The sequence below is a fragment of the Mytilus trossulus genome, chromosome 10 (assembly GCF_036588685.1).
Source record: "Mytilus trossulus isolate FHL-02 chromosome 10, PNRI_Mtr1.1.1.hap1, whole genome shotgun sequence".
In the NCBI taxonomy this organism is placed as follows: domain Eukaryota; kingdom Metazoa; phylum Mollusca; class Bivalvia; order Mytilida; family Mytilidae; genus Mytilus; species Mytilus trossulus.
This window is the reverse complement of record NC_086382.1, coordinates 18685113-18701641: the sequence shown is the minus strand read 5'-3', so window position 1 is coordinate 18701641 and position 16529 is coordinate 18685113. Positions and strand designations below refer to the sequence as shown.

General features: G+C 33.3%; 2 protein-coding genes across 7 annotated transcripts; one reads left to right on the top strand and one right to left on the bottom strand.

Annotated features, from left to right (window-relative positions):
- Positions 1 to 2403: 2403 nt before the first annotated feature.
- LOC134686996 (uncharacterized) lies at positions 2404 to 16361 on the top strand. 6 transcript variants are annotated; one of them, XM_063546901.1, is made up of 2 exons: positions 2404 to 2474; positions 14960 to 16361. In XM_063546901.1, exon 2 carries the CDS (start codon positions 14989 to 14991, stop codon positions 15838 to 15840), a length of 852 nt encoding a protein of 283 aa, XP_063402971.1. In that variant the 5' UTR covers positions 2404 to 2474; positions 14960 to 14988; the 3' UTR covers positions 15841 to 16361. The 6 variants fall into 6 exon arrangements, with proteins under 6 accessions (XP_063402971.1, XP_063402970.1, XP_063402967.1 ...); XM_063546900.1 differs by lacking the exon at positions 2404 to 2474 and adding an exon at positions 9250 to 9368; XM_063546897.1 differs by lacking the exon at positions 2404 to 2474 and adding an exon at positions 9353 to 9454.
- Positions 4036 to 7430, bottom strand: LOC134686992 (glycogen phosphorylase, muscle form-like). The gene is made up of 2 exons (XM_063546892.1): positions 5090 to 7430; positions 4036 to 4320 (listed from the first exon to the last, which is right to left on the bottom strand). The coding sequence occupies exons 1-2, from the start codon at positions 7399 to 7401 to the stop codon at positions 4092 to 4094; spliced, it is 2541 nt and encodes an 846-aa protein (XP_063402962.1). The 5' UTR covers positions 7402 to 7430; the 3' UTR covers positions 4036 to 4091.
- Positions 16362 to 16529: the final 168 nt, after the last annotated feature.

The window sequence follows — 16529 nt, the reverse complement described above, 5'->3', positions numbered from 1 at the left end:
ACAAGCAAAATTCTAAATTTATAACATGACCTTTACCTTTGACCTTGACCTCAATTTCAAGGTCATGGGTCAGTGAACTCTAATTATAAGGTCCGAGGTCAATCACTTGTATGGTTGTGGAGAAATAATGATCTCAAATACATAAGGGGAGAAAATTCCTATAAGAGTTAACCAAAACACTTCGACTGAATAAGTTGAAGTTGCGCCTTATTGTAAACAGTGATTTTGCAAACATATCATATCATTAACTGTAACAATTTCTTTTGAATAAAGATAACAAGCAAAATGTAAAATTTATAATATGACCTTGACCTTGACCTCAATTTACTTTATATGAACCAAGGACTTCATATCAAAGACTGCAGGCCTCTACAACTTATACCGTATGAATTAACCCAACATATCGTTTATTTTAAATTTTCAAAGGGAAATAACTCCCATAAGATGTCTTCTGATCACCTCAGTCAAAATAAAACAAATCATTTTTAAGAGTAGACGAACAATTTGGTGAAAACAGTTCGTAAAAATCTTTTACGGTTTTAGAGATATAGCGATAACAAGAAAAAGGGAACGTGGGGAGAGAACTCCTATAAGAACAAGTGTTCGGTCACACAGGGTGAGTTTTGAAACCTCCATTACTAAACAACATCATTGGCCAAACATCCATTCGATATGTTGTAAAGCAAAAAAGCATCTCAGACGGCAGAAGAAAAAAAAAAAAAAATAATCAGAAGAAAAACAAAAGGTCTTTCCACGAAAAGTGGAAAGACCTAATAATATATATGGCACAATCACCTAGAAGTAAGTCGCCTATGACGTCACAATAGGAAATTCAAAAGAAATGAGAAAATTTAATGTTATATTTAAATTTCGACCAATTATTTGGTGAGAACAGATATTTCATATGCGAAAATAAGCATAACAATCAGAGAAGTGCATTTTTACCATTGAAGACAATAAAATAATTCATTAGATATCTCATATAATTTATAAGATAACTCATATGATTTAAGAGATATCTTGTATAATTTTCTTTAAAGATATCTCATCTTATAAAGTATAGCAGATATCTTATTTTGTATAAAAGATATCTTATATAATATATAAAATATCTCATATAATATATAAGATATCTAAGAAAAATGAAATTATATAAGATATCTAAGAAAAAGGAATTATATAAGATATCTAAAAAAAATGAAATTATATAAGATATCTAAGAAAAATGAAATTATATAAGATATGTAAGAAAAATGAAATTATATAAGATATCTTCTATATTATATGAGATATCTCATAGGAAGAGGGCCAGGATTTGTTTTGATCGGTTATTTATTTTTTTAAACTAAGAGGACAGATTATCTATTTTCTGCACTATTGAAGCAAGATTTATTATTTTCATTAAAGCAAGGGACTGATTATTTATTTTCACAACTTTATTTATAATATTCGAAAACATGCCATTTTTTTTTTAAATATTTGTTTATTATAGATAGTCAAGTCATTATGTACCATTTAATCAGAATTAATCATCATCCTCTGCATAAATGAATGTTCTATATTCTCAACTGCATATACATGTATTGCATACATACCCAGTTTAAAAATTTGGTTGTAACTAGCCTCTTTTTAAAGTATTGGCAAACATATTTTGCTGAGCAGAGCGAGGCAAACATCTTTTGAAGGGTTTTGAGACCGCTGAAGGCCCAAGAAGCTATAGAACAAATGATGCAAAATCATGCTTTCTGGGTGTTCCTCGGATCCTTTCTTAATCTGAAAATGCAAGTTCTGTTTTAATAATCTTTTTGACAACATTTTTGCATAATTGTAAGACTTAAGTTTCTAGGGATAACATCAAAAGACTCATATGCATGATAAAGCATAAATGAAATTTACATTGTTAAGCATGTTAAGTTGGTGGCTGTTGTTCTTTTTAAACTCATGATCAAGTTAATAACAAATTTGCAAAATTTTAAAAAAGATGAATTAATATCAAATGGTTCAAACGATATATTGGAATAGTAACTAATAAGATTTTCCTTAGATACAAAACGAAATTACATGATAAAAGACATGGCCTCTTTAGCTTATTCTCTTTGACAAAGCAAATCATTTTAGAACATCTTAAACTAAATTTAATATTTCATGCACATTTAAGATTTGTTTAGTTTGAAAACCAATGTTTTTATGAAAACATAACAATAGTCAGAGGCGGATCCAGGGGGGTTTGCAAAAATGGTGCACCATGTACCAAAAAATTGAACATTTTGAAAAATAAATTCGTCGATCAAATCAATTTGTCTATCGTAATCAACAGTCATAAACTTGTAATTTTAAGGCTAAGTACATGTACCTTGACAGGTATGTTTATACAATGAACATGTTATCAACAATCGCTAATTACTTGGTCGATTTCTTTGATGTTAAGGTGTAAAAGTGAAGAGACGGTCCTCAATCTTAGATGTTTTTAGCAGGTAATTTATACTTTTTTTTACATTACGTTTATCTAAATTTTTAAAGTTTGTATAATAACTTTTCTCGACCAATAATCTTTTTTAACTGTGATGCCAAAATTCAAAAATAATTTTAAAGTCACATAAATATTCTATATTGAATGAATACCCCCGTTCCATCATCTGGTTGTCTAAAAGTTTCGTTCATTCCAAATTTTTAGTAACTTATACCCTCTTTCCTTCAGGAAACGCCACAAATCAGCCCCCTCTGAAGTACCAACGACGTGTAATGGACCTAGCATTGATACGAATAAAAGTGATCAGATTAAAGAAACAACCCCCGACTTACATATAAGTACAAACGATATTGGTTTTGTAAAACAATCAACACATAAATTATCAAACAAAGAGAAATTTAATTTGATAAGAAATCATTTCCAATTACCTGGAATAAACTATAACTTTCCTATATAAAAAAATATGCAGGAAAGAACAGACTGTTTCAGCTGAATTGGCTAAATCGCTATGATGGGCTAGTGTACTCACCTTCTCAAGAAGGAGCTTACTGCATAAACTGTGCTCTGTTTGGGGTTGATAGTTTGGGAACATTATCATGCAAACCACTAACAGGTATGGCACATGCAAGTACAAGACTTAACTATCATTGCGGCCGTGATAAGAAATCATGTAAAAAAAGTCATACTGAAGCTAGAGCAAAAGCTCAACTTTTTCTTGACAACATTTGAGCAAATGACTTCTGATATTCAAACATTTATTGATAAAGTAATGAATGAACGTATAAATGATGCCTAGTCCATTTGGAATTTCTTCGGAAGAAGATAGGTGCCACGGTAGCATTTCTGGAAACATACCACAGATACATTGCCGAATTCAGCTGCTGAAACCATTAAAAAATGCAACAAACTTGATTATCCCAATATATATGCAATTCTCAAAATAGTTTGCACAATGAGGGTAACAAGTTGTGAATGTGAGCGTTCGAATAGTGAGCTCGGGTTACTGAAAACATTTTAGGTGCAACAATGGGCCAGGACCGACTAAATGGACTTGCACTGATGCACGTGCATTACAATTTAGAGTTAGAACTTGATGTTATAATTAACATGTTTCCACGCAGGCATCCAAGAAAAATGAAATTGGAATCAATTTTATAAATAATGTGTAACTTTTGTCTTCTATAGTACATGTAGTAACTATTTTCATGATACCAATAAAAAAAATGAAATTTAATTTAAGATTTCAAAAGGTGACCACCCCCTAATAAATTCCTGGATCAGCCCCTGATAGTAACGGAGCACAAACGTAAGAGGCTACCAAACGAACAATCAGCAACCATCAAAGAAAGAAAGACATTGTCAAAATAAAAATAAATCATTATACACTACACAGAAAACTAAATATAAAGCAACACGAACCCTGAACAAAACATTATGTGAACTCATGTGCTCCGGATAGGTAAGCAGTTCCTTGCAGCCGTTGTGTTACTTACGATGTTTGATTGCAAGGTTATATTTTCGGAGGATTTTAGTGTTTTGCCCACTTGAGCTGAGAAAAATAATACTGTTGTTAGAAAATGTTTTCTTTTATATCATGCATTAACTGACAATTAAAAAAAAACTACAGTTCAGTTCCTGAATTTTCGTGAGGTGCCGGTAATTTAAGTCCGCTAGGATCTACACCCCATATGTCTCTGGCATACTCTACGATGGTCCTATCGCTGGAGAATTTTCCTGAAGCAGCTATATTGAGCAGACATTTGCGGGCCCACTCTAATGGCTGTAGGTAGAGGTCGTTTACACGCTGTTGGCATTCTATGTAAGACTGGTAGTCTTTCAGCAGACAAAACCTGGAAAATAAATAGAAGGATGTCTGTCAACAGTATTTAATAGTATTTTATATTGATGTGAAAAGTGCACTAAGTTTGAAATAAACTTTTGTAATTTGGAACGCTTGTAGCAATACACAAGTGCTTTGTAGTACTTAAAGTCTTTTTGTGTAGAAAATTTAGAATCGGTAGTCTTTATGCAACACAGGATCAATAAAGGGAAATATGTACAAGAATACAGCATACTACAGTTTTACTATTGCTATCATGGGATGTTATATCACTGCTAACCATATCGTATTTTGCTTTTACTAAAAAAAAGTTTTTTTTGGTTTTTTTTTTTTAGTGTATGTTCGCCGTAATGTCAACTTGAAATATTGCATACTAGTATCCCATTTGGATGTGACCTCTTCCAAACTTTTGAAATTTATGTGGTAAGGTAACAACAGCTATTTTGTTTTTTGAAAATATGCCTTTAACATGCACAGGAAAACAATATTGGCATAGGAGTAAATACCGTTCCATAAATCGTATGATCTTGACTACGTTTACATTCTCTAATAAAGTGAAGGTTATTTTCCTGATTGCTATCACAGTATGTGTGGAAGTGCATGTAGTATCACTACACCTGGTGGTATATTTTAAAGAAAATAAGAATGTTTAACGGGTCTTTTTTTCAATTTCATGAAATTATATAGGTTCAATTCTATGTACAATCAAAAAACATCATTACGATTTATAACTTTAGTCTATGCATTTCAACGCAAAACATTATAAATCTGATTTATACCTGTCGTCAAACACCAAGCTGTTATAAAGATCTCTAAACAAGCCAGTGTCCTCTGGAGAAAAAGTGCCATCGTTGATTTGATCAAGAGCTTCTTTTAGCTCAGCATTTTGGTCATAATACATTTTAGAGTAGTATCCTTCCTTCTTTATTTGTTCCACTTCATCCACTGTCATCCCGAAAAGAAAGAAATTATCTTCTCCTACTTCTTCTCTCATTTCTACGTTTGCTCCATCAAGAGTTCCAATAGTCATGGCACCATTTAGCATGAATTTCATATTTCCAGTCCCAGAAGCTTCTGTTCCAGCTGTTGAAATCTGCTCACTAAGGTCTGCAGCGGGTACGATCTTTTCGGCAAGTGAGACACGGTAGTTTTCAAGGAACACAACCTGCAACCACCCGCTCGTTTGTGGATCATTATTGACTACATTTGCAATATTGTTGACAAGTTTGATTATTAATTTAGCAACATGATAGCCTGGGGCAGCTTTCCCACCAATCATGACAGTTCTTGGGACAAATCCCTCGGTCTCATTGCGCTTCAGTCTGTTGTACATGGTTATTATATGAAGACAATTTAACAGCTGTCGCTTGTACTCATGAATTCTTTTTACTTGAATATCGAACATTGTAGACACGTTTACCACAATATTACATGTTGCCTTCAGATAAGTTGCCAGTTTTGTTTTATTGTATAATTTAATTGTCATAAGATCATTTAGAAATTTTTCATCGTTGCAACACTTTTGTAATTGCTGAAGTTTGTCTAAGTTTGTGGTCCAGTCACTGTCTAACTTCGTAGATAACAACTCTGAGAGTCCAGGGTTACACATCAGAAGCCAGCGACGAGGCGTTATTCCATTCGTTTTATTTTGAAATCGTTCTGGAAACATCTCATAAAAATCACGAAAAACATTGGTTTTCAGAAGTTCAGAATGGATGCGAGCAACACCGTTTGTTGCGTGCGTTCCAACAATAGATAAAAACGCCATATTGATTCTTTTCTCCCCGTTTTCTTCGACCATAGACATTCTCCTAACCCTATCAATATCACCAGGCCAACGGAGTTTAACTTGTTCTAAGAAAAGATGGTTAATAGCAAAAATAATCTGCAAATGACGTGGAAGTAATTTCTCCATTAAAGCCACCGACCAACGTTCAAGGGCTTCTGGAAGGAGGGTATGGTTTGTGTAAGCACATGTTTTTACAACGATATTCCAAGCTTTGTTCCATGCAAGACCTTCTTCATCAACAAGAAGCCGCATTAGTTCTGGAATAACCAACGATGGATGTGTATCGTTTAACTGGATAGCGGCTTTATCTGGAAAACATTCAAAGTCATTTTTTTCACGCCCCGCTTTTGAATGTTTGTATCGGCGAATAATATCCTGCAAGGACGCTGAGACCAGGAAATATTCCTGTTTCAACCTTAATTCTCTCCCTTCAAATATATTGTCATTTGGATACAAAACTTTACTTATGTTCTCGGCCAAATTTCTATCACACACCGCTTGCATATACTCGCCACTGTTGAAAAATTGCAAATTGAAGCTGTTTGGAGCTTTTGCGGACCAAAGACGCATCGTGTTGACAGTATTGTTATTAAAACCTGGAATAGGTGTGTCGTAAGCCATAGCATATACAAGCTGTGTATCAACCCATTTGGTGCTGCCTTTATCTGTTTGTTGAACACGTCCGTAGAATTTGACTGGAAGTAAATATTCTGGCCTTGCACGTTCCCATGGATTTCCAAACTTTAACCATTCATCGGGTTCTTCTGTTTGCCATCCATTGTTTATCTTTTGTTCAAAGATTCCATAATCATAACGGATTCCATAACCATATGCTGCTATTCCTAGTGTAGAAAGAGAATCCATAAAACAAGCAGCCAACCGTCCAAGTCCACCATTTCCTAATCCAGCATCTCCTTCAACTTCCTCTAGTTCTTCTATATCTAACCCAAGCTGATACATTGCTTCATCGCATGCGTTTTCTAGGCCTAAGTTGACCATTGTATTATTTAACGTTCTGCCCATGTAAAACTCCATTGATAAATAATATACTCGCTTTGGGTCTTCTCGATAGTAATGCTGATGTGTTCTTATCCATCTGCCGACTAAGTGATCTCGAACAACATGTGCTAAAGCTTCGTAATAGTCCCATGATGTGGCCACATCGCGATCTTTAACCAAAGTATAGTGCAGATGTCTATTGAAAGAATTTTTGATGTTACAAACATTTTCAACTGGTGCAATCCCTCTAATACTTATTTGTTTTCGTCGCTCATGGTCATGAGCGGGTATCCTGGCCGCCATTTCGGTGATAGTAGAAGACGGGGACTATTGGCAACGTTTAAAGATATCTATGACGTTACGCTATCTAGATCACAGTATAGGCAATTCTGTATGATTTCAAAATTGAACGTAAAACTATTCTTAGAGTTAAAGCAAATCCTGCAATTAAACATGGTAGTAAGTCAAGGGCTTCGTCTACAAGATGAGTTATTTATTTGAACACCCCGCACAGTCAGTCGGTGAAACTGAGACAATTTATTTTAATACATCGACGTAGGGTGCAATCAACAGTTGTTTTTTTTTCGATTACGTCATATTTTGAGGGACCATGCATAAGTGACCCTTAGTGGAGAACTGATTAATAAAGATACCTGTATAAAACTAGATATCACTGGAATCAGAATGTTCTCTAGTTTCTAATGAAATAAATATAATGTGTACTTTTATCATATTAAAAAAAAATCCATCCAAAGAACATGGGGGGAAAAATGCCTAATTTGAACATAAAAAAAACTTAAATCAGATCATGTTCATACCCATAAAGACATGATACGTGCACATTTTTTATAATCAAAACTGTATGAAATTTATAGGTTTTTACCAGGCCTTTCTAAAAAAATCTTGTTCAGGGTACGATCTCCTGCTCCTAAAAGAGCTACAGTGGCAGCAAATAATATTTCATTTTTCACTGCCTAAAAAACTGGATGTAAAATTGTTTACAGTGTTGTCTCCCCTCAAAACATGTATATTTATATAATTTTGAAAATTATTTCAATCATTCAACCTGTTTTGATTGAAAGCTAATTAACTATTTCTTACAATCAAATACAAAAAACATGATAATTTTCACCAATTAAGTAAATAAACAGTTGTTTCCCTCCATGGTTATTTTTAGTCGGGGATTGGGGGGGATTACCTAAAAAAAAATTATACGATACTGTTTATAGCACCCGTAGCCTATATCATCTAAAAATGTACTTAGCTGAAATTAAAATAAAACTTGAAAATTGAAAGTTCAAACTATATGTCAGAAGATTGAAGTTAAGGAACGAAATAATCTAAACATGTTGATAAGTAACTGTTAGGACAGTTTATGTACCCTTCTGTAGCCATTTTTGTACGAACTTTTCAAACTTCAATTGTATCAAAACTACAGATATAATGAATAATAGAGATAAGCTCATTTTTGCGACATTTAATTTTAAAAAATGGCGGGAATTGGCTGACTCGGATTTTTACCTCATATTTGCATAGATATTTTTGATAAAGTCAAAAGAAAAGAAATCTGGAATCTGCTCAAAGTTTAATAAATTACCTTTTATGAGCTATTGAAGTCTTATATGGAAAGGAAACTTGACGTTATGGAGCAAAATATTTCACCCTGCCATGGTAGGGAGGAAAACAGAGGAGTCCGAACATTTGAACAACTTCCTAAATCTCACCTAAGTACATCCTTAAAAGACTTGAATATAGTTTTAGAATATTTTAGCAGGTTTATCATCTCATGTATTTTCATCATGTCTGTGAATACAAGTTTTGTGTAGATCTATATCTCCCATAGTTTAATTGTTGCCAATAATTCTATAAGTATCACTTTTCAAACGTTAATGTTTTATTTTATTTTTTATTTGAATGAAGACATTTCACATTTTACAATATTTTACAATAAAACCGTAGGTTTTGAAAATGTTTATAACATTTTAAATTGTGTGATATATATAACTACAACATGTACCCGCATAAAAATACACCAATAAAACATTTACATGTGTTCATTTATCTTTTAAATCGTTAAATAAAAATCCTTAAGTTTCATGTCAACCAAATATTGACACTCAATTTACATTTGTACGTTTTCTTTGATATCAACAACCCGTGTATTGAATGTAGTTTACATATCTCTTTTAACAAAACAGTAAGATTGATAGCTGCATTCTCAATGGATTTTAAAATTCTGACATATCTAATCTACCGTCAATAGACTTCAGGTAGCTTGTATAAATTTGATAAAATCTTTTTTAATATTATTAACTGGGATGTAAGGTGACATTAGAAAACTTTCACCTGAAATAAGGTACGTATAAATTGTATGTCTTTAAAATATTCCACAAAATAAAGGAAGCTGCTTATAAGACACGGACAACCCTGATAGCCTATAACAGTTATTAATACGGTAAATATGATTTTTTTTTAATTTAAAACCAAAATATTACAATATTCGGCAAAAGGGGTGGGGTTCGTTACCATTCGCTACATTACTTGAAGGCCTCAGTCGGCGATCCACAAACTCCTGCATCGTTTGTTCCCGAGGCCTAGTTACATGTACGGACCTCGCAGAAAATGAACTGAAACTTGTGTTTGATAATAAAGTATAGAGAGTAATTGCTGCTAAGTTGTACACTATTTACTTTGGTAACGTCGTCGTTTCATACTAGTGCTTACTGAAAAAATACAGAATTACAAACTCATTTTAAAGGTTGAAATATGATAAGAAGAAGAAATCGAAGGCCAATGTTATATTATAACAATATTGAGACTGGGATGGTTTGATTGATATATACTGGATATGTTACGTAAAATGATTGTATACAGTTACCCAATGCACACAAGTGGATATGTAAACGATTCTAAAGAAGAAAATCACCCCTATCCCGGTCTATTTTTCTGAAAAAATGACATGTAACTATTGTCTTCATAGAAAGTTGTTATTGATCGTTTAGTTTCAGAACAACGGATAATTATGGAAATCAGAGAACGATTTCAAATGCATGCAGCGTAAATCCAGATAAAATACGTCAACTGCAACAAATAAGCCATATTGACGAAAGTTAAACTGAAAACAAATCTGCATTCATTTTCATGGGGACATTGATCGAACAAACTGATTAGCACAATTTACACAACTTATTGGAAAAACTAATTGAGTGTCTCCATCGTTCCAAATAATTCTTCATATTAAGGCTGGAATGTTGTCTTAGAAAGGTAAGAACTTGTGGTCACTTCATTTATAGGTAATGATCAACTTTGTTACGTTATTAAAGTGAGTCCTAAAAGGCTTGTAAATATCATCTGTTTATATGGAAAGTGAGAAAGGAGGGTCTCGAGTTTCGCACGTATTTTTTTTCACTCTTAGAAAACAAATCGGAAAGCAACTTGGTATGGACTTCGAATAATAGCAAGTCTTCAACCTATATATATATACTTTATAGAAAAGATTTGTATTTAGATATATCCATAAAATAATCAAATAATCAGAACTATATGTTACTGTTGTAGACTACTATTTGCAATATTGCAATATTGCAATTTTGGAATATTGCATCTTCTTGTAAATTTTTGTATAAACAGGAACTGTTTGCGTCTTTAAAACAATGCATTAGTTTACGTCCAATAGCACCTAGGTTTGGAACGTCTTTTATTTTTTCTAAATTGCCTCGGAGTTATCACGATCGTGTATCTTGTATTTCAGGATATGGTGAGAATTTGAAAACCGCTTTAATTCTTTACAGTTGAGATTTTCTTTTCTGACATGTTTACCATTTCGTTATGCACTAGACAACACTGAATTTATAATTGAATGAAAGTTTAAATACAATTATGTATTTGTAAAGAATTTGATTACTGATATCAAAAGGCGTTCATCTAAATATAATATTTCTCCAGTTAAAAGTCAGCCGAACAAAGAAATATTCTGCTCAATTCTAAAAAATATTTATCAGTTATGATATTATCCTATCACACTGTTGTGGGAATTTAATGTTTGCTGTTTGATTTCAGAGGTCATCACTTAGATCATGTATCAATTCTTATATAGTATTTTTAAACAAAGTTATTATTTTTGGCTCACTCGCAGTGTCAAAGCTATACTATATCAGAGACATATAATACATATGTATTATATGTCTCTGACTATATTGACGCAAATGTTTATGTGCACAATTTACACCGGAAAAAATAAACGAGAGAGATAGCCCGCGACTGAGTGAAAGTTGTCACGTGAGGACAGTATTCTTAAATAAATCACGGGTGCGGGAGTTTCTATCTGCACTGAAGACCCAGTGGTGGCGATCGGCTGTTGTTTGCTCTGTGGTCGGGTTGTTGTCTCTTTGACACATTCTCCCATTTCCATTCTTTATTTGACGTATTCACTATTGTTACTGTCTGTTGTCAATGTGTATTGTAACTGTTGATAATATTTTACGCATGGTTCAACTCCCAGAAGAAGTCAATGCCAAAGTCTTATTAGAGCTTTTGAAACTGCATACAACTATCTGTATGATGAAATAGCCGAATAGGACATATAATATGTCCTATTCGGCTATTTCATCATTTCATCATTTCATCTGCTTTATTATAGTATAAATTAAGTTTTAAGTAAAAAAGCCTTAATAAATATTCCGGCGATCGAGGGAAGAACAAAAAATTTGCGAAAGCAAATTTACAGATCTAACATTGTTGGGTTGATGTTTAGACGAGTTGCATATATACATATATATATGTTCCGGATCGTATGAGTATTTGGACCGTACGCGTACCTTATGCGAACTTTTTCAAAATACTCATACGGTCGGACCGGACCGTACGCGTACGGTCTGATTTATATCATTAAGAAGTTGCTTGAGTTTATAAGTTACAAATGCATGTAAAGTCCATGTACATATCAACATAACTTAACTCTCAAATTAATATAGAAAATTTCAATAGTAATTGGAATAAAAACTTTCACGCTAATTAAATCTTGTATTTAGCATGTCGACCAGTAATACATTAATTGAATTATGATCATAAAAATTTACGATATCGGAAGTAAACATGATGTGGGACCACAATTTTAGAATATTAGAAACTTTACAAAAAAATCCAAATGCAAAGGAACATAAATGAACTGCAAACATGTACATAAATGAACTGCAAACATGTAAATGTAAAAAAATATTACATTACTTGTGGTAGCAAATGTCACCTGGTCCGAGACCACAAATATAGTCCCTAGTGTTGACAGTGGGTTACTTGCCATTAATTTTTTTACCTCTTCCAAATTTATTTCTCCATGTTTAATGCCTCAAATTGCAAGTAGGGGGATAAAATTACACTGTAAAAAAATTTGGGTCCAGAATTTTAAAGGAAAGTAGTGATTTGGTCCAGCTGAAAAAGGTTGAAAATGAGCACTTCGGAAGCTGTCAAAAGATTTCAAGACGCCCTAAACATAAAATTGTCCATATTTTGAGTTAGAGGCGATGAAGTTTTCTATAATTTTGATATAATTTGTCCCTAAAGTAGTACAACACACTGTAAAAGTTTCTTTGAGAAAGCGCAGGTGGGATTTTTTTTATTTTCATTTATGTTCTAAAAGAAATGCACTACGAATTAATTGTGTTCTCGGACCACCTGGGGTGAGAGCACCAACATAGGATTCAGATATACAATTAAACAAATATTCAATTTCAATTGTTCAATTGTTCATTTTATGCATCTAATTGTAATGATAACAATTTATTAAGATAAAAATAAAGATTGTGATAAATGTTTGTTTAAATTTAACCCATATGATCCAATAACATGCATTGTTAGCTCGTACTGGAACATAGTTTTTACGCGTACACTCATACGGTCCGACCGTACGCGTATGGTCGGACCGTACGAGTATACTAATACGGTCCGGACCGTACGCGTACGGTCCAAATACTTATATGGTCTGGAACATATATATATAAGTACGTCTTCAGTCAATGAAACTCTACAACAGATTTATCCATCGGATCACCATCAATGGTGATACATGGCTGTGTACACAATGTATATACAACTCGAGGTATGCAAACGTACAGAAAAAAATGTGTTAAAGCATGCGGAAGAATATCTCAAGAACGTTTTGCAGGAAAATATGATTCCCTTTAATCAAATCCAATCTATAAGAATAATCGAATTATTACAGAAGATGGTCCATCATGCACTTGCACCGCACTATTTTTAGAACAGTAGAATATAGAATGATATACAAGTTGATGAAAATCATATACACATGAAACTGTTATATACAAATATTGATATAATATATAACAAAAAATCAGAGTATACTGATATATATCACTACAATGTAATAGTTATAACGGTGATGTTGAATTCCCTGTCATTTTTTCATCATCCACGCACGAACTTGCATGTCTCAGAAAAAAATAATATATCTGTTCATTATCCTCACTTGCAGGTAAAGAGATGATACTTTTTTTCGGAGACAAGTGCCTGTGACCATCCATAAGAAATTGCGGTCATCCGATGTTCAGTATTTCAATACTTTGATTTATTTAACTATTTGCTATTTTTCCAACATCCAGATGCTTCCGATACATATTTGCACTGTAAAAGATTAACACAATAGGTCCAGTCTGCAAATTATGTTGGTCGACGGGTTCACCGGATTTAACGTACCCATAACGATCGGACATCGCTGCGTTTGCGTACATGTATATATAATTCAATATCGGTTGAAAAGCGAAATGATTTCACTCTTAAGTATGGGTTTTGTAATGGGATTATACGAGTATACGTATATTTCATCAGCATATTCTCATCCAAATATGCTCGTGATATTTGCCACTGAATATTTAACACCGATCCATACACCAATGTGTAAACTTTCAAGCATTCAATTAAACTGGTGTTCTGATAAGGGACTTTTTACTTGGGAAAGGGAGGGGTACCAAGTCCTTCTGATCTGTTCTTTTTATGATAATCTTTAAAATAAAATAGGACGGATTAAAGGGAATAAACATTGCAACATGGATTGTTTACTCTAAGTTATAAATTCTCGGATTTCAGCCATTCGCCCAAAGAACATAATGGAATCTTTGAACTACCACTGCACACAAAATCTTTATACGTCACTGACTTGTGAAGGTAATTTAACAACTCTGTTGATTTGGAATTTTCATTTAGTATGGTTGTTGATTTTTTTTACTTTTCTATATCGTTAAGACAAACTAACGTATACATGAATTGATCAATACATTTGTTTCTATGAAAAAGCCCTTTCGTCTCCTAAAGTTGATCAGATTATCTAGAATTTTATTCTAGAATCGGTGGTGTTTTTCTAATGCTGTAAGCAATAAGTCATTTTACTATATTTGATGTATAGAATTATTTTTAGGTGGAAATGTCTGTTTGGCTTAGTTTATCTTACCTTGCAATTGTTTTAAGAATCGTTTATAATGTTAAGTTTATGTGATACTTATAGTCAATATATATCTTTATGACTATCAAAACAAACTAAGTAATGACTTATACATGTAGTAATGCAGAATACGGAAAATTCATACTTCGTGTGTGGACCTTTTATGTGTGTGCATGTATAGTGTTTTTTTCTTGTTATTCTATGATCTATGGTTTACTAAAGCACAACTTTGCTCCAAGAACTTGGAATAAAACGTTAAAACGTGGACGTCATGAGGATTTGTAAAAAATCCTTATATTAGTGCAATAAAATATCTGAAGTCTAAAAATAATCATTATATGTTAACTTCATTAGCCCATAAAGCCTTTCTTTTAATAATATATATGTATGTTTATATTTGTTTTACAGATGCTATTCCACATAAACGTTAAAATGATATGAGTATGAAACAGAAGTATAACAATATGATGTTCAAAAGATTTCATACTCGACCACTCGGACATATTGTACCAGAAAGCAGGGTTGAACTTCAAGTGGAAAAGGCTCTTTTTAAAACTAACATGCGTTTGCTCTCTGACATGATCACCACAGGCAGACATCCCCAGACCTTATATAGTCCCTATTATCAACAGGAACAGACACATAATTTACAAAAGCGTCTTTTTCAGACGAGAAGTGAAAGGCTTCACAAAGTAAACGATGCTGAGTACCAGGCTAAATACACAACAACCATTCAAGACAGGGTTGTGAGTGCCGATCAAACAAGGCTTGATACATTACGATTGCTTCAATATCAAACACCCATTTGTGACAGGCATTATAGACATGATCGAATGACAAATAATAATGCGCACTGTGATGTGTTAGGTCCATATTATTGTACAGACTGTATTCAGTTAAAAAAGAGAAAAACAAGCGCAAAAACTCATCAGAACAATTTTCCAAACATTGAGGTGCATCCAAGAAGTCTTGTAGCCCCAGACAAAATTGACAGAGTTCTTATGTCAAGAGAAAAACTATTACTGAACGGTTATATGTCTCCTGTTATGAAACCCGAAATCCAAGCGACTTACGATGAAAATTTTTATCTTCCAGTTTATACCGAAAACGAGATACACGAAAGACTTCGCAATTCGCTTAGAGATAAAAGTTCATGCAGTTCACCTCGTAGTCCAAGGTCACCTTTGACAACATACCGAAGTTCAGTACCAAAAGGACTGTCTGCATCATCTAGTACTTTACCTTCGGAGATGAAAGTGTCTGTGACGTTTGCACCAAATAAATGGTAACTGTATTGACATTTTGAAATTAAAAACCATTAAGGAAATGGGTGCATACATTTGTGAACTCGCTGATTTTAATTGAATCCCGAAAGAACTAGACAGAGTAAGTGCATCTCGTGCAATTTAGTTCCTCCATCGTGTAAATACGCATAACCAAACATTTGACATTTAGTTGCTGAAACATATGCAATATCTTATTTAAACTTTAAATGGACTAAAAATCTGTCCTTCAGTTTTTCTTTTGAAATGATACGTTATTAGGACTCTATTGGTTTCTAAGTCAGGATCGAGCCCGCAGTTCAGTGTTTGTCCTTATAGTTCATGTCTTTTATATTTGTTTTTTAAGTAAATTGCATTGTTATAAATGTGGCATTGTAAAGAGAAATATAATAGATTGTTGATATGTCACTTTCAACGCACTAATGTAATAAAAAAGCCGGAGTACCAGGAGAAAACCATCGCCCTTCGCCTTCCGCAGGAGAACTTTACAGCACATTCATTTCAGTCAGTATGTAGCTAATGGTAATCTTTGGTTAGCTTGCTTGTATAGCTAAACCGTGAAGTCATTGTTAGGTAAGGTAAACTTCCCTCCTTTTATAGTAGCTTAGTCCTACAGATAAAAAAATCTATCTCTCTGTAGGACTAAGCTTCTTTAAAAGGAGGGAAGTTTACTTTGCCTAACAATGACTTCACGG

Excerpts from the sequence above, each read along its gene's own strand:
- LOC134686992 (XM_063546892.1), bottom strand. The coding sequence starts at position 7,401 with ATGGCGGCCAGGATACCCGCTCATGACCATGAGCGACGAAAACAAATA. Across the intron at positions 4,321-5,089 it reads AGCTTGGTGTTTGACGACAG|GTTTTGTCTGCTGAAAGACT; the intron begins GTATAAATCAGA and ends TTTATTTTCCAG.
- LOC134686996 (XM_063546901.1), top strand. The coding sequence starts at position 14,989 with ATGAGTATGAAACAGAAGTATAACAATATGATGTTCAAAAGATTTCAT.